Source organism: Sciurus carolinensis, chromosome 9, assembly GCF_902686445.1.
Source record: "Sciurus carolinensis chromosome 9, mSciCar1.2, whole genome shotgun sequence".
Classification (NCBI taxonomy): Eukaryota; Metazoa; Chordata; class Mammalia; order Rodentia; family Sciuridae; genus Sciurus; species Sciurus carolinensis.
This window is the reverse complement of record NC_062221.1, coordinates 124,263,199-124,282,637: the sequence shown is the minus strand read 5'-3', so window position 1 is coordinate 124,282,637 and position 19,439 is coordinate 124,263,199. Positions and strand designations below refer to the sequence as shown.

General features: G+C 36.5%; 1 protein-coding gene across 1 annotated transcript in view; it reads left to right on the top strand.

Moving 5' to 3' along the window:
• The window catches only part of Cyyr1 (cysteine and tyrosine rich 1), a 119,462-nt gene that overhangs the window by 83,333 nt on the left and 16,690 nt on the right, over positions 1-19,439 (top strand). Inside the window, exon 3 of the mRNA XM_047564923.1 lies at positions 16,179-16,336. Within this exon, the coding sequence (XP_047420879.1) occupies positions 16,179-16,336 (158 nt within the window). The remainder of the gene's footprint in view (positions 1-16,178; positions 16,337-19,439) is intronic.

The following is a 19,439-nucleotide window of genomic DNA, read 5'->3' as shown; positions in this document are numbered from 1 at the left end:
CTCTGTTAAAAACTTGGTTTGTGATTTTTTTATTTGTTTAGACTCAAAACATGATAAAAAGGTATAGAAAGTCTGGGCTAAAGTAATCACAAGCAAGTTAAGTTGATTAGTTCAGTGGGAAGTTTCAGCAAATCTTACTTCAGGTTTACTTACTGCCATAATACAAATGACAGTATTATATCTAGAAGTAATTGAGAACATTTTAGGGTTCAAAAGCAGAAGGCAGAAGAACTCATATGCAGTGAGTCCACTTGTTTAAATCTTCTTTTCATGTCAACACAGTTTACATACTGTACTGTATGCCATGTATGCCTGCTTCTCACTCCCCCATTCAATCAGTCCCCAGATCTCTGAGCTTAAATTTCCAAATATATCAGGAATCCTTTCTCTGCTCTGCCTCTCCAGTTCCCAACTAGACTTCCTTTTATCTTTATATGCCTAGTGCTTCATAGAGAATTGGACTCAGTGACAAGATTCCATGTGTTTTAGTCAGTTTTTTAGCTGTGACTAAAAGACCTGACCAGAACAATTGTAGAGGAGGAAGAATTTATTTGGAGGCTCATGGTTTCAGAAGTATTGGTTCATAGACAACCAGCTCCATTCCTTAGGGCTCAAGGTAAGGGCAAAACAACATGGCGCAAGAGTGTAGTAGAGGGAAGCAGCTCACATGATGATCAGAAAGCAGAGAGAGACTAAGCTCATCTCACTGAATATATGCCCCCAAAACACACCCCCAATGACCCACCTTTTCCAGTCACTCCCTACGCCCCATAAGTTACCCCCTAATTCTCTGACTGGGTTAAGGCTCTCATAGCCCAGTCATTTCTCCTCTAAACCATGCATTGTCTCACACATGAGCTTTTGGGGAACACCTCACATCCAAATCATAACACCATGAACACAGTAAAGAGTAAGAGCAAGACAATCCACTGCCCCCTAAACAGCTTTGTGGTGACAATTTAGGACTGCTGAGCTCTGTTCTTAAACATACCACAAAACGAGGCACAAGATCTTTCACAAGTACTTTATTTTAGCCTCTCGCATATTTGGGTTTTGTACCTGCAAAACACGTAGGTTGGATTCAATTTCACAAAACACCATCTGAGTCAAAAACTGTTCTATATAACTGAGAAGAAGCATTGAGAAATCATAACTACTCCCTTTAGTTGGTTATCTTCATGCAGTTTTTTTTATCAGAAGAAAAAAAAAGTTCTCTTTTGCTGACTGTGATCAATTCTTGCATTGTTTTCCAGTCTTAGTCTTCCATGTCTGGTGATAGTTGACCCTCAGAATCTCTGTCCTTGTTTGCTATGTAACATCTGACTTTAAAATTCTTCTCATGTATCATGTATTTCTCAACTTCTTATTTCAGTACCCAGAACAGTGCCAACATGTGGTAGATGCTCAATATATATTTTATTGAATGATGTAGTAAATATTGCTTTCTAGTAGCAGCCATTTGGAGTAATGGTAGGCATAAGGACTGAGGAATAAATCAAACCCCATCAGGATCAAAATTGGAAAATTAAATCTATTCAAATGTGGGTCAGTACCACCTTCTCAAATATTACTGTTAAATAAATAGCTAAATGAAAAACTTTTGTGTAGAAAATGAAAATATAACTTGAAAAAGTTCTAGAAATTTCCATAACTGTGAGCTACAGTATTTATATTTTGACATGCAATACATTTTGTTATATTATCTCAGAGCTTTACTGACAGCTAATCAAATAATGACATTTGGTTTCTGTTATGATTTAGGCGTGAGGTGTCCCCCAAAAGTTCATGTATGAGGCAATGCAAGAAAATTTAGAGGTAAAATGATTGGGTTATGAAAACCTTAACCTAATCAGTGTGTTCACCCACTGATAGGGATTAACTGGATGGTAACTATAGGCAGGAAGGGTGTGATAATACATACATATATATTTATATCTCTATGTGGCAAACTGGAAAACAATATTAATTGGTATTTTTAATATTACTCTTGTTTAACCACATACACTTAATCTTCATTGAATCTATATTGGCACAAATCAGGTAGGAATTGAGAATTTTTTCAGAAAACTTGATCAATGGAGATAAGGGTAAACCAATCAACTCTCAAAGGATCCTTTTTGTCTTGAATTATTCTTGCTTTCTTCACTAGTCAAAACATTTACATTGAACTCTAGTGATAAAGGTATTATTGTATAGATCAACCTACAATTCATAACACATTCAAGACTTTTTATTTTCATTTTTATGTCTTCTTTGATGCCTAAGCAATGTAGATAATTCTTGAAGGTCCTCACTGAGTCATAAAGTATAAGTCTATATAAAATATAAGATGAAAAATCCCAATTTAATAGAATTTGAATGTAATCTCTTATTCTCTTGTTAGTGGTATACATTTTCTATTTTTTTTGGCGTGGAATCTTTCTACAGGTTTCCACACTATCTTTATGTTCCCTGAAACTGCTGTTTCCACATTAAATATTTCATTTTGTTTACAATAGCTGAGATTGTATAATAACCTTGGCAAAGGAGTTATATTCAATCAGATTAGGTCAGGCAGCATATCTCACACACACACACACACACACACACACACAGACACACAGACACAAAGTAACAGTAATTTTCACGAATAAAAAAAATTTGTTTAATCTCTTGTGTAAATGAAATTCAGGGATAGGCAACTGGGAGCTGATATAGCATTTCCAGGTAGCTACTGGGAAAGAAAACCATCAAATTCATACCTCCTCTGTCCCTGGGATATGGCCTTTTTCTTCATGGTATGGAGAGGTGGTCACTGCACCTTTTATTTCAGAAAACAAAACAGAGGGTAGGATGAAGAAGTGGGACAAAAAGCCCATTCAAGTCATCTCTTAAGGGGGTTCCCTGAGAGAAGACACAAAATATTTAACCTACAACTTATTTTCTGAATTTCATCATATTAAAGAAAAAACTATCTTGAAGGGTGCCTAGAAAATCAAAATATTTATTTCAGATAGCTATCTGTTCAGTTAACATTCAAGAGTTATTTTATCAAGGAAAATGCAGAAGAGAGATATTGAAGTAGACAACTGTCTCTTACAAAGGGCTTGATTCAGCAAATCAGGTACCCATTTACCCATTCAGAGTCATTACTTTCTTATTTTACTGTTATCTTTGGTAAATTTAAATGTCACAGTAATTTTTTTTGCAAGTAATATAAACTTATTGGAAAAATCACATAGGTAGGTACTCCTACTCTCCATAGATATTACACACATGGAGTAGTAACAATATTTACAAACAATTTAACCATTTTCAATTATAGTTCTATTTAATAAATTCAGATGTGCATGTAGCTAGATATCGAGAGGTACTTAGAGTTCTGAGGACCTATGATTATTAGCGGAAGTTGTAAAAGTAATATTGAAAACTATATTCCATTGAGTTTGTTTTTCCATTCTTCCCAGTCTGTCATGATTTGTTAAAGTACCAGGTAAGAAAATGCATTATTTTAAAGTTAAGCAAGTCAAAATTTTACTGAACTATATTCCTTACAAATTTCCAAAAAGTTTAATAAAGTATTGGTTTTGAAGGGTATTACAATACTGCAATGCATTGACACAAAAAACATAATTGTTGGGTAAATACAGTAGTCTAATGGGGAATTTTTTCCAGATTGTATTCTTCTTGTGTATATTGTTGGGAAAGGATTTTTGTTATTGCTCTAATTCATCATATATGGATTTTGATAAGTAGAATGATTTAACATATCCTTTAATAAAAAGATTTTAAAATTTTTGTTTCATGTCTAATTTATTTGTACATTATAAGAAGAAATGAACTAATTTCTGTTACGCCATCTGCAATTCCCCTCAGTGCTTGAAAAGGATTCGGCTGAGTAATAAAGGTGTTTGCAAAATCTCATCGTATTGGGAATTCGGTTGCGAACTTTCCTTCCTTGCTTGCTTAATATATGTAGGTTTACTATTAATATTTTATGTGTTTTCCCTGAAAACAGGGGTCTTAACAGAACCAAGGTTAAAACATAAAAACCAGACTTCTAATGGAACAGTGATTTCAGATTTAGTCATTTGTAATGAAACTTTGAGTAACCAAGAATGTTATGAGAAAATACAAAAATAGATTCTAGCTGCCGATCCCCTGTTGACTACTCTCAGATGACCTGAAGTATATAGGCAAATAACTCCAACCCCATCAGGAATGATTAACAGGAACAGAAGAAATAAAGAAAATAGAGTTCCTGCAGTTAAAACACCTTATGACAATGCTTATTTAATTAAAGGAAAGCCATGACATCCTTACACAGGGATGCCTATTAAACCCCTGGATTTAGACCCTCCTTATCTCCCACAGGATAGTTAGATGTAAAATCAGGACATGTTATAATCTGTTTTGAAAGCATACATACAAGAGTGCAAGATATTCCATTTCTTAAAGATTAGGATTTACTAAATGCTGTAAATATTATTGGCCACCTATCCCTCAGAGAAAAAGTTCCTCAATGTTAAGTTCACACAGTAGAAGATGATGTCATATTATTGTTAGCTTAAACTGTCTAGCACTTATTAACCACAGCAGTAGCCACACACAACTGACATTTACTCAACCCTACTGAACTTGCTTTAACCTTTACGATTAGTTAAGCAATATTAATATGTCTTATTGTTTAGTTATAGGTTATCACGAGTAAGCAATTACTAAAAATAATTAGAATACTTCATTGCCTGGTCTAGTAATGATTATACAAGATATTTTTGTTATTTTTCCTTGTGATCTTTTCCTGTTCTGGAAAAACATGTGTAACTGTCAACCTTTTAATGTATAAAAAGCTGGCTGGGAAAAATAAAATTTAGAACTTAGCATCCGTTCCTTGAGTTTGTGTTGCTTTGTTCTTCACCTCGCCAACACCTACTCCATCACCTGTGACCACTACGACCCCTGCTAGGGTTGGACCCCGGCACATTTCAAACTTATTCTTTTGAAATTGTTGTCATTTTTCCAGAAAACTCTCTTTTAAAAATTTTACCTTTTGCTATATACTTCTTAAAACCTTCTATGTCCATATGAAAAGTTTCTCCTAACAAAAATGTTCTACAGTTTGCATAATTTTTATATGGGTATCAAATATTTCTACGTTCTTTTTTATTTTCCTATTTTTTGTGAATGATGTTATTAAATAATTATTTAGAATATTCACAAGTTATTTTATTATGCTTGTTGCTAAAATGCATTTGTAAATTGAATCATGTCAGAGAATAGAAATATTACACTGGTATTTTTCTCACATTTACTACTTTACTTAAATATTATTTAATAGTAAAATCTTGTCAAGATATGTATGAGGTGGTATGAGGTTGTATGAAGTTGCTGTATAGTAATGATGAACCTAAAATTGTGTTGTCAATATTATTCTATTGTTATTCTAACAATACAACATTATCGGAATCTTTTTTACACATAAAAGTTATTCATTGAATGAAATAAATTATCTCTGAGCCTTGTTTTGAAAGACAGTTTTATATTATTGTTAGAGCCACTACAAATACATTTAATGTCTGGATTGTAAAATCTCACTTTGTTGCAAATTTTCAATCCATAATTTTGTTGCAGTTTCTTTCATTATCATCCAGTAGTCAATATCTACCTATGAAAATGAACAATAGGCACTTGATACTTCCATACATCGGCAAAGAATTTTTTTTCCCTCTTAACATCAGCCAGTTTTGACACCAACAGGGTATCTGTCCTTTACAATTCAATTTAATTCTGACATTAATTATGTGGAGCTAGCCTCAGCCTTCACAAGCTTGAGGGCTCAGTCTCACAAGACTACCCTCACTGCAGACAGACACCAGACACAAGTTTCAGGTCCTAGGTACTGAACACCCTCATTTCTATGCCATCTTGGCTACGAAGTCAAAGGGTTCCCTCAGGTTTGATTACTTGCAAGAACTACTCAGAGGACTCAGGAAAGAACTTTGCTATTACTGGTTTATTATAAATGAAAGAGATGTATAGAACAAGGAGAGCTTGGAGCTTTCAGCTTCAATGTCCTCTCCAGCACACCACTGCCCCAGTACCTCAAAACGTTCACCAAGCTGAAAACCATGTGGATGTCATTGTTTTACAGAGGTTTCATTAGGTAGGCATGTGCTATGGTTTGCATGTGAAGTGTCCCCCAAAAGCTCATGTGTGAGACAATGCAGGAAGGTTCAGAGGAGAAATGATCTGGTTGTGAGAGTCTTAATCCGTTAGGGATTAACTGAGTGGTAACTAAAGGCAGGTAGGGTGTGGCTAGAGGAGGTTGACATTGGGCTCATGACTTTGGAATTTATATTTATATCTGGCAAGTGAAGAGATTGTTTCTCTCTCTCTCTCTCTCTCTCCTATCTGATGATCTTGTGAGCCACTTCTCTCTGCCACACTCTTCTGCCTCCCCTTGAGTCCTGAGGAATGGAGGCAGCCTCTTATGGACTGAAACCTCTGAAACCATGAGCCCCTAAATAAACTTTTCCTCTCCTACAATTGTTCTGGTCAGGTCTTTTAGTCACGACAGCACAAAAAGATGACTAAAACAGCATCTGTGATTAAAATCACCCGCCATTGGTGATAAATTTAACCCTGAATCCTCCTCCCCTTCCTGAAGGTCCATTGGTAGAGCTGAAAATTCAACTACTGAATCTTGCTGGTGACCAGCCCCAATCTTGAAGCTTTCTTGGAGCTTCCAGCAACCAGTCATTCCATCAGCTTGAGAAAGACATTCATTACTCCAGAGATTCCAAGGGTTTTAGGAGCTGGGTGCCAGGAATAGGAAACAGATCCCACACTTATTTTTTATTATTCCATGAAACATAAATGATTTTTTGTGTTAAGGTAGCATCAGAAATGTACTACAGTAAATAATATTAATAGGACTAATCAAAAAGAATATTCAAACTTTGCAACTCCTATGAGTTTCTAACTAAAGGACTGAAAAGAACATCCCAATACCATAGGGTGTTAAATTGTCAGTACAAATTGCCCCACTTATGCCACAACTTGGCTTTGTTATAGTATCTTTAATGTCATAAGTTTTTCAAAAAATTCATCTAGGGAAAAACATCATTAATATATTTGAGTGAATTAAGTCAGGAGTCTGTATGCTTTTTCAATGTTAGTAAGTGTTGAAGCTTTGTAGGCATGTGGTCTCTGTCACAACTATTTAACTTTCACTTTGTAGCACCTAAGCAGTCAAACACAAAATGAAAGGGTGTGGCTTTGTTCTAACAGAACATTATTTATGAAAACAACTTGTGGGTCTCTTTTGGCCCCTGGTCTTTATCTGTCTACTCTTGCACTAAATTGACTAAGAAAGCATTCATTAAGAATAATTATAATGAATGATTAAAAAGAAGAACTTGCTTGTACCATTGTTTCAATCATCTTTGTTGCTGCTGTGACCAAAATACCTGACAAGAACAATTAGAGGAGTAAAAGTTTATTTGGGGCTCATGGTTTCAGAGGTCTTAGTTCTTAGATGGCTAATTTCAATCCTCTGGGCCTGAGGTAAGCAAAACATCATGGTGGATGTGTGTGACTAAGGAAAGCAACTGGGGACATGGTACCCAGAAATATAAAGAGAAACTTCATTCACCAGGGACAAGATATATACACAAAGTTATACCCCCCAATGACACACATCCTCCAGCCACAACATACTCACCTGTTGTTACCACCAGTTAATTCATTCAAGCGGATCAATGCACTGATTAGACAAAGGCTTTCATCACCCAATCGTTTTACCTCTGAACTTTCTTGCATTGCCTCACACATGAGATTTTGGGAGGTACCTCACATCTAAACCATAATGAACACCTTGGGGTTTTGTCTGTCAATCATCATATGTAAATAAGAAAGCTAAATGTTTTATTTAGTACTAAGCTCACTCAAAATTATTAAAATAAGAGATATAATTATTTTTGAAATTTGCAGATTTCATGAAAGTACAGCAGTATCCTGAAAACAGAATGTTTTCATTCCATATTTTTACCCAAATTATGCCTTATAATCCAGAAAATCAACAGTTGAAATAAAAATAATTAACAATGTTAAAAAAAATTATATTTCGCTAGCAACTTGGGAGGCTGAGGCAGGAGGATGGAGAGTTAAAAGACAACCTTAGCAAAAGCAAAGTGCTAAGCAACTAAGTGAGACTCTGTCTCTAAATAAAATACAAAAATAGTGCTAGGGATGTGGTTCAGTGGCCAAGTACCCCTGAGTTCAATCCCCCGTACAGGAAAAAAAAAAAAAAAGTTATATTTCTTTCTTCTCCCAAGGAGGGAAAAATATGACTTCAGGTTTGATTTGTGTTTAGAATTTATGTGGTTTTAAGAAAGGGTGCCATTTCTATTATAAAGTTCTGCAGGTTTTAGTTCCTTAAATAAATGTGGTTGAATAGCCTATTTGTATGCATAGAAAAAGGTCCAGAATCATTAAATATATGTAGGCCATTGTCACATAGCTTTTACATGAAAAACCTAAGCAGTATTAAAAGCTGAGTCTTTAAAAACATTTATCATCTTTTTATCTTGCCTATAAAGGTATTTATATATTACTTGTGCTCTTAAGGACAATTCACTTTGCAGTTTTAAACAATACCTTTTATTATAATATTTTATTTTTCAATAAGACCTAATAAGAAGATTCTGAAAGGTGAAGAGAAAAAGGTAGAGCAACTAGAAACCTTGTGGACTACAGAAGACAACTGTGAGTTCCCTGAGGTTTCAGGTAGAAATTGAAAACACCAGTGGGTTCAAATCATAAAAGTCCCAACAGAAAAGTTGCTCTCTCCAACCAAAACATCAAAAAGAGGCAACCTAGAAAGACAGAAAATTTCTAGACATAACCATTTGTCTGTGGTCAGACACCACAGGCAGAAATCAATACAGCCCCACTCCAACGACAACCAGCAGGAGTCAATAATGGAGCTACCAAGAAAGAAAACAAAAGCAGGACTGAAAGGAGAAAATTCAAACCCACAATTATACCTGAGGACTTCAACACTCACCTTGAAAACTGATAGAACAACTCAAAGAAGAATCAGCAAAGGATACAGAAGAACTTAGCAACTTCACAACCAACTGAACATCATCAACATTTACAAAACATCTCTGCAACAACAGCAAACTACACCGAACCTAGAAATAGTCCCAGGCAAGCACGGCCAACTGATTTTGTAAAAGGGTCAAAACCAAGTAGATGGAGGAAGGACAGTGTTGTCAATAAATGGAACTCAGTTAATTGGCAATCCATGGCGGTAAGTAAATAAATAAAGCCCTAAACCTGACCTCTTATACAAAAAGTAAACCAGAACGGATAAAAAGATTCACTATCAAATATAAAGCTATAAATATATCTTTTAGAGATACTGAAGAAGACCTAGGACTTGGTGAGAGTTCGTAGACATGACACCAAAGCATATTCATAAAAGAAACAATGGGGAGGCTTCCTTAAAGCCCCTTTATTCTCTCCCTGTTGAGAGAACAACAACAAAAATGCTATAGAGTGGGAGAAATCTTTGCAAACCACCAATCTGATAAAGGACTTACATCTATTATTTATTAAGGTTTCTCAAAATTTCAACAGTGAAATAACCAATCCACTTAGGGAACAAAAAAAAAAAAAAAAAAAAAGGAGAGACATTTCATTGAAGAAGATAGGAATGCCAAATAAGCTCATGGGAAGATGTTCAGCCTTACTAGCCATTGAGGAAATGCAAATTAAGACCATGATGAAGATAGGTGAGATGGCACACACCTGTAACCCCAGCAACTTGAGAGACTGAGTATTATGGTTTAGATATGAGGTGTCTCCCAAAAGTTCACGTGTGAAACAATGTCAAAATGTTTAGAGACGAAGTCATTATTTATGAGAGGGATAACCTAATCAATGGATTAATCCACTGGTAGGGATTAACTGGGCAACAGCTGTAAAAGGTGGGGTGTGGCTAGAAGTGGGCCACTGAGTGCCTGCCTTTGGGAGTTATATTTTGTCCCTGGTGAGAGGAGCCCTCTCTCTGCTTCTTGGTTTTGCTGTGTCCTGAGCTGTTTCCCTCTGCCACTCCCTTCTACCATCATGTTCTCTCTCTCCTCAGACCCAGAACTGTGGATTGGGTTAACCATGGAATTCACCTCTGAAATCATGAGTCAAAATAAACTTTTTCTCCTCTACTTATTATTGTGGGGTCTTTTGGTCACAGCAACCCAAAAGCTAACTAAAATACCGACATAGAAGGATCACAAGTTCAAACAAGACCCTGTAGCAAAAATTTTTTTAACAAGGTCTGGCGATATAGCTCAATGGTAGAGTCCCTCTGGGTTTAATACTCAGTACTACTTTTTTTTAACTTCTTTTTTAAAGTTGAACACATTTAAAGTATTTTGAATTGTTCCATGAAATCAACTACTTAAAATAAAATATTTTATTTTGCCATTATGCATATCAAAATGCAGATTAACAGATATTTCTCTCTCTCTCTCTCTCTCTCTCTCTCTTTCTCTCTCTCTCACAGACACACACACACACACACACCAGTACTACTTTTAAAAGGAAAAAAAAGAGACCATGTTCAGATATATCACCATTAAAACAATTAAATTTTTAAAATAATGGCAATTATAATGGCAATATCAAGGCTGCAGAGAAACTGGCAAGGATGCAAGAAACATGGATCTCATACATAGCTGATATGAAAATTAAATAGTGCAGCTACTCTGAGTAAAAGAGTTTGGCAGTTTCAATGAAAATTAAGCATAAACTTATTATACATCTCAACAGTCATACTCCTGGACTTTTATTGTTGAGAAATGAACTTTGTAAAACTCAAAACTTGAAATAACCAAATGGAGCTATAACCATACCAATATAGTGATATAGCCAGACCATGGAATCCTACCCATTCAGGAACCAATTGTAATTCACATGAAAAACCTAGAATGGATTCCAAGAGCATTGTGCTGAATGAAAACTGACTACGTTGATGGTTCAGTACCATGGGATGCCATATGTACAACATTCTTGAAATGACAGGACTATAGATGTGGAAAGCAGATTACTGCTGCCAATGGGTAATAAGGATGGGGAGAATAAGTGGACATGACCATGAAGTAGGTGCACCATGGAGGTATGGTGATGGAATAGTTTGGCACCTTGCTAGCTATAATGATCATAAGAACATAAGCATGTGTTCAAATGATGTAGAACTGGACACACTCTTTACACTTCTGTTGGCTTTTACATATTAATGTTGTGCTTTAGTTACCTAAGATGTCATCCTAGGGGGAAATTGGTTGAAGGATACAGCAGACCTCTCTGTTCTATTCTTATAACTTCCTGTGAATTTAAAGTTATTCCAAAATAAGTTTTAAAAGGCAGGAAATATGCAAATCCTGCAAAGCATTCATTCAAACAAAAAAACACATTCCCTAAAATGTTTTCAAGGTGCCAGATTTCTCAGTTCAATACCTTCTCCTTCCACAGTCAACCAAATCAAATTGTTTATATACAGGAAGATTACTATTTCATTATTTCTTTACTAACAGAGTAAGTATTTCATTAATAAAAATTCAGTATTTCTTTAATAACAGAGTAAATAATTCTACAAATTCTATACTTACCATTTGTTAAACTCTAATTTACAGTTGCTAATGGTGTCAAAGGATCAAGGACACCAAAATCATAATTTAATCAAAAAACCTCCTTTAACATATTAGTTGCAACTTCATTATTGACCTTAAGAGCAGACACTTTTGCTGCAGCTGTCAACAGGGAAACGAAATGTGACTAATATTCTACTTTCCTCCATTTAAAAAAGGAATTTATGAATATAAATATGCCCCAATTGGATATCTTAAAAGCTTCCAGAACACATACTTTGAAAACTCTATGCCTGAATAATTGGGCCATTGATTATTTCTGGAACATAAATTAAGTCCTCCAATTTAATCTTATTTAGACATGAAATTACAATAAAAAAGAGGTTTCCAGATAATTTTTCATCTTCTTATTTCAAATCATCTCCTTTAATAATTTTTTCTTGAAAAGATTTATTTAATAAATTAATAGACTCTGACGTTCTTTAATTACCAATAGCAGCACCTCCAAATGTGTCCTACATTCTGCTTCATAATTTACTAACAAAGTGAAAATGCCTGTAGAAATATCTTAAAGGAGTTTATTGAAATTTTGAATGATATTCTATTTTTTTTTAAGTGAGTGGGAAAAAAATCTCAGAGGATACCTTGTGGAAAGTATAAATAGATAGGGTTCACAATCCCTATCTGTACTTTCACTTGTCAGAGCTTTTGAAGATTTCAGAATTGCAGATAAGGATCAATTGGTGGCATGATTAGACCAGAACAATCCTGGGGCTTTTGGGTAGTCTCTATGTAATCTGTAAGGACACTATTTTTTAAACAAGGGGAGTTTACAGGTATGCAAAGACGTGAAAGACTACCTCTCTTTGAATCTGTCTTTAATCCATGAGTGTTCATATTCCCACCTTCACTAGAGAAATGCAAATATGCTCAGGATACTGCACAACTGCTTGTGTGAGTGTCGTAGAAGATGCAGTATACTGTACTTCCCACATCTGAAAGTCTTCAACGTGTGAAACGTGACTGGCCCCAATGATTTGCAATGGAAGATTATGGGTCTCTCTAAAAAATATAGAAGAGATTTTCAGAGAGCCCTGGGCATAGAAACTTCTTATCTAGCACAGAAGTCCATAAGCACAAGACTCATGACAAGAAATTTGACCCATAAGCTCCAAACTGATTGTCATTTTATAAACGAGAAAACTGAGTCATGGAGAAGCTGAGAAACTTGCTCAGGGTTCCCTGGCTTCAGTTGGAATGTAGGAATCTGGGTTCACAGATTATACTTTTAAAACCCAAAGCAGCAGTCATAGTCTAGTGAGAGACTGGGTCTCTGGGGTAAAAGCATGAGGATTTTGTGAAAGTTTGTTTTCTTTCCAAAAAAAATCCAAGATTTAGGATACTGGCTATCAGATGCACATTCCCACGTATGATACTGGAGAATCTTTTCTTGGAGAAAAATGAACAGCCCATAGGAAAAGGTATATGACAACTGACCTCAGGTGGTCTTCACCTGTGGAGGTCACCTGTCAAATTCTGGTCATGAATACTGAATTTCCAAGCAGCTATTTAAAGTCTCTTTTTTAAAATAATTAGATATATTTAGGGGTTGGGGATTTAGCTCAGTAACAGAGCACTTATCTAGTACACGCAGGGCCCTGAGTTCAGTCCTTGGCCCTGAAAAAAAAAATTGATGTATTTGTCTGTTTTCCATTACTATAATGAAATACCTGAAGTCAGGTAATTTATTTTAAAAAGAGATTTGTTTAACTCACACTTGTGAAGTCTGAAAATCCAAAAACCTCTTGTAAAGCCTTCTGTTACTGTGTCACATCATGGCAGATGGCATCGTGATGGGAGCAATCACATGACAAGACAGCAAGACAGGCAGCAACTGGAGAATCACCTTAAGCCCTTCCATGGACATGGCCCAGTGACCTCCCAATCTCCCACCATGCCCACCTCTTAAGGATCCCACCACTTCCTAATATTGTCACACTGATGACCATGCTCCCAGCACATGAACCCCTGGGTACACATTTAAACCATATGCAAACCATAGTAGAGGGAATTCAAAGATCACCAGACATTTGAGGAAAACAAACATAAAAGAGGTCAAAATGAACCATCAATGAAAAGGAACATGGATAGGATAGAGGAAATAGAAAAGTTAGAGCAAGTTTCAGTGACGCTATCATTAGTACCCCAGAGAATAAGAAACAAGACTGCATTCACAAACCCAAAACAGAATGCTATTTTTTTAAAGGAGGAGAGTTTACAGGCATGCAAAGACCTGAAAGACTACCTCTGTTTGAATCCATCTTTAAGAATGCGCCTCCACAAACAAGGCAGTTCATCAATAAATAGCAAGAAAGAGGTCCAGAAGTTTGATTTGAGAACCACTAATCCTGGTCTGGGAACAGAGAAACAGATGGGATCAGTGAACTGTCAGAGGGAAATCTGCCCAGGTAAAGAAAACCGTAAGGCATTTTTACTATGTTTCAGTATGAAAAAGTTACTGATTACTATGTAAAATATTTCTAGGAATATTGTAAGGGAGGGAAATTGTAATAGGTATATGGAAAAATAAAAACACATGGAAATTCCTTTAAAAAAAAGTTGCTGGGGAGATAGCTCAGTCGGTAGAGTGCTTGCCTTGCAAGCACAAGGCCCTGGGTTCGATCCCCAGCACCCAAAAAAAAAAAAAACAAAAAACAAAAAACAAAAAAGTTGTAAGAAAAATGAAAGGTAACTATTGTGATTTGTGTGGCCCAATAGTAAGCAATGTCATAGCAATGTAAATACTCATAACTGATTTAATCAATAATAAAGCTTGCCTGAGAGATCTACTTTCCTAAATACTATAAGAGCAACCAATAGATAATATATAAAAATAAAAAATAAATAAAAGAATTCATAAAAACATTTAGAAGCTAACAAGTACTAGAAAAAAAAGTAGCTAAAAGAGTTGAAATTAGTTGCTTTTGAAGAATACACAAATTAGAAAGTGGAAAATTCCTTTATTTTCCCATATTTATAAAATAACTGTTATATATGTATAATGGTTAATTTAAATTGTCGACTTGATTGTATTAAGAGATGCCGATGATTAAGAGGCTCCTGGGTGTGTCAATGAGGGCGTGTCTAGGAATGATTGGAATGTGGAATAGTGAACTGAAGTGAAGACCCTCCCTAAGCATGGACAGCACCGTCCAATAGGATGGTAGCTTGGATGGAAGAACAAGGAAGCAGATGCAGATGCAAGTTCCACTCTTCTTGAACGGGTCTTTGATTGCTTCTTTGATCATCTGAGGATATAGGACTCTCACTTCTTCACTCTTCCAAAGCGGACTCTGCCAGTGATTCTCCAGGTAGTTTCCAGAAGCCTTGGTCTCAGACTAAGATAGCACTGTTGAACCTTTTTGTTCTGGAGTTTCCACCTCTTGGACTCATAGCTGCTGCTTCTTCGAGCTCTCTAGCCTGCAGACTGTCATTCTGGACTATCCAGCTTCTGGTCTTATAAGCCTATCTAATAAATCCCATTTTTAAAATCATACTTCCTATTGATTCTGTTCCTCTAGAGAACCTGACTAATACAATATGTATTTAAGAGATTGACATATAGAAATGCAGTTTTACCCCATTGCAGTTGTTCTGTAATTACTGTTAATACTTGCTTTTTCATTCATCATATAACTATTAGGTTAACCATGTGCTCTGGGCATTTCACCACAATCATGACAATCATGTTGATAAACATCCTTGTTTGTGTACATATGTGTAATACTTAGGGAACATTGTAGGAAATGATACTGCCTACTCGAAATTTTCATCTGATAGATTTTTTCATTACTTTTCAAATTAATAGATGAATATAGTTGTCTATAAATCATCCACAAATGATAATGTTATATCTATGCATTTTTTTTCTACTTGTGATTTTATTGCATGAGCTAAAACATTTCGGAGAAAATCATTAACATGAGTAGGAATAGAGATTTTGCTTACATTGTTCCTGAGTTTAATGGGAATGCTTGTTATAATTTTGAATATTAACAGATATGGTGTTTGGCTTGGTTTGCATTGCATGGTTAAAAAAACTTACGAAGTATTTGAACTGAGAATAAATATTAAATCATATTTGATTTCATGTCATTTATCAGATTGTCTTCACTAAACGCATACATACCAGGCTCCATAGATCAAATTCTTTGCTGCCTAGGTACATAGCAGAATGGGTTTTTAATAATATTTTAGATTGCATATCTGGAGACTTGTGTGTTGTATAAATACATGCATTCTTAAAACCAGAATCAGAATAAAGGATTGGTCAACTCTGCTGGAAGAGGAGTCCCTAAACGTTTATAACTTGTCCTTACCTATTGAAATGCAGACCATTTGACTGATTCAAGGAATTTTCTTTTAAAAAAAATCATTCACGAGAACAGCTGGAAAGCACTTGTCACATAGCCATGGAGCTGTATTTGAACAACTGAAGAATCCCTGAAGTTCTTCTTAACATAACTGCTTTGTTTGACCTTTTAGGGGCACTGCGATTGCTGGCATCGTCTTTGGGATCGTGTTCATCATGGGTGTCATTGCTGGAATTGCCATATGCATCTGCATGTGCATGAAAAACAACCGGGGCACTCGGGTGGGTGTCATCAGAACCGCCCACGTCAACGCCATCTCCTCTTATCCTGGTGAGCAAACCCGCTTTCTCCTGATGGAGGAGTCTGATTTCTTAGTTATGCTCTGCTCCTTGGAGAGTGAAAGAAACATTAAAGACTCTAACCGAAACAATCTCTGGGTTTCTAGGGTATTTCTAAGTAAATGTAGATCGAAGCTCTAGCTTTGAATAGAGATTACTTAGACCCAAGGAAGAAAATCCATCTTGTATTTGGAGGATATTCATATTTTCAATGGCTCACTCATTGACTTTAATTGCCAGTCTGCCAGAATGAAGATAAATAGACAATTCACACACACTGTGTCTACCTGCCGCTGAGTCCTGCCAGGTCATTACAGAGAAAACCTGTCTCAGTAAACTGGCATCTGATTCAATAGCATATAGTCTTGAAAAAAAAAAAGAGTATTTTAAAAAGATTTCATGTGTCCTCATTATACTAAAAGAAAAGTTTTCACATAATATTAGAAATATCAACAAAGAGAAAGATAATATATTATAATTTGATAAGCATTTGTTGAGAACCTGCTAGAAGTTCCACATATAAATATACTGAGTATGTGTGATTCCATAAAGAAAATACTGCATTTGTGCATTAGAGATTTTAATAGTGCTTTTTTTGTCAATCTGCACAAGTACTACTTGGTATATAAAAGGTAAGCAAATTCTTACTTTGACACAACCATAGAATTTCACATCCTCTCTCAGTCTTTGAAGTAAAGGGACAGGGTGCCTTCAAAATACAGTCTACCCATGTATCAATCCTCTGATTCTTTCTTCCTTTTTAAATCTTGTATCAGTTTGAGGGAGCAAATTTCCAATGAATGTGGAAATGATAGCTTCTCCGGTTCCTCTTTGCCAGCTCTTCCTCTTCTCTACTATCTTCATGCTGCAGTGCCTCAGTGCACGGTCTGTGTTTTCTTCCACACGTATTTTAACTATACCATTTGACCTTGCAGTAAAAAGTGCCACTTATATGCTAATCCTCCTCAAAGTTATATAATATCTCTGATCCAAACCTCTTCTCTGAATTTCAGATTCATTTTATCCCAGGGTGTATTGGACATCTCCACTTTTGTACCTAATAATACCAGTTGTGACATATTTAAAGCTGTTTTTCTAACCATCTCCCCAAATCCCTTCTACCCCTTTCAATTGGTGGCATCTCTAGCCCTTTGTTTCAGACCAAAAACCTTGGAGTCACCCTTGATTCCTCTTTTTCCCTACATGCAGTCCACCAGGAAAACTTTCAGCTGTTGTTTCAAAATATATTCAGTATCTGACTACTTCCCACAGTGAGAAGCAGAAACTGTTACTCCCCTGGTGGGATCACACTGTCAGCCCTCACCTCCGTCATTGCCTTAAAGTTCTGGCAGGTCTCCCAGCATCCTCCCTTGGCCTGCTGGGGTCTATTCTCAACAAAGCAACCAGCACAAAACTTTTTACCTAGTTGTCATACACTCCTGTGCTCAAAATCTTCCAGTGGCTCCCAACTTCCCCTAGAGGGAATTATCCCATGTAAAAGGCCATTTCTTTAGTGGGGCTCTCTCCTTTTTTTTCTCCCCCACAAACCCTAACATTTTGGGGGCCTCATTCCCTTCTCCCTTACTACTCTGTCTCCAGCACACTCTGTCTCTTCCTGTTCCAGGAATACATGGTGTAAGAAACCCACGAAAACCACACCAGACATGGGACATCACATAAGGGAGTTTATTAAGCAAACAAAGTGTATCCCTGCAGGGTAAGAGAGAAAATGAGAGGAAAAGAGAAAGGGCACATGCTAGAGAGAGTGTGAAAAGCGAGGAGGAGAGAGAAAGAAAGTGAGTAGGAGAGAGAAAGCAAGAGAAAAGATGGCGGGAAGCTATCCTTAAGCAGTTGAATTTGCAGGGCTAACAGGGGACCAATAACGGAGAAGGATACTTGCAAGCTGACTGATGAACCAATAGCTAGCTAGGATGTTCACAGACTGACAAGTAGTTGGGAGGCGGGGAAATGGCTTTAGCGGAAAGGGCAGGGAGAGCAGCTTTGTATTACATTCCCCTGTTTCTGTTTTTATAAGAAAATCTTTTGTTCTCCAGTTCTTTCCTGCCTTATCTCTCCTTCCTGCCTAAGTCACTAGAGCTGGTTTTGCAGGTGAGATGTAAAAAGTCCATTCTCCCAGGGGCAGTCTTCAACTTCCAGACTTCCAGAGGCAGATGGTTTTCATGGACTTCATTTCCTTGATTTGACTGATCCCCTATTTCTACACTAACTGCCTGTCCCCAGTTCTGGCTTCATTCACCCCTCTAATTTTAGGAACTCCTTTACTGCTGTAGGGAAAGGGGGTGATGACTGATCTGGCTTCTTCGAGCTGGAAGCGGGCATGTGGGGCAAGCAGTTTGGAGTTCCCTTTTTAGAAATTGGGATAATCGAGGGGTCCATGGTAGAAGTCTGGTTGGGGAAGAGCAGGTTGTAAAGACATCTAGGATGGGTGCTTCTATGAGAGAAGAACAAAAAGACATGAGTACTGAAATGAGATTAGTACAAGATAAATGTTGCAGAATCTGGAACATGTCAATGAATATCATGAAGATGGCAGAAGTCAATAATTCCTCACCAGGGAGTGGAATAACTGAGAAGTTGTTCCCATAACAAGGCTTAGCAAAGGCTGGAGAGGACAAGGCCTTTATTAGGGAACTTTAACATTGTCTAGGTTATCAGGAATGTAAACACAACATTTAGTGAGATCTCTATATTTCTGTTACTAGCAAGCATAGATTAAGTCCATCTGTGTCTGTAGGCCTTAAACTGACTAAAAACTTCTGACTCTGGCAGTTTCTCTTGATAGTTATCAGGCACATTTGCCTAAGAATCTCTCTTTTGTATCTTTTAGTCTTTATTCTAGTGGGCTAACACAAGTGTACATCTTAAGTTACATTTAGCTATTATTTCTTTTAAATGCCCAAGAATGGCTATATTTTGGTTTTAACTGTTATGCTAGGTGTTTAAGATCAAGCTGGTCAAAGTGACCTGTTCCTGTCTATTAAAGAGTCTGCTGAGTTCCCACAGGGATCACTCATAGAGAACTTGAGAGCCTTAGCTTTAGTGCCATCCATTAGGCAGGCACCTCCTTGAAAGCA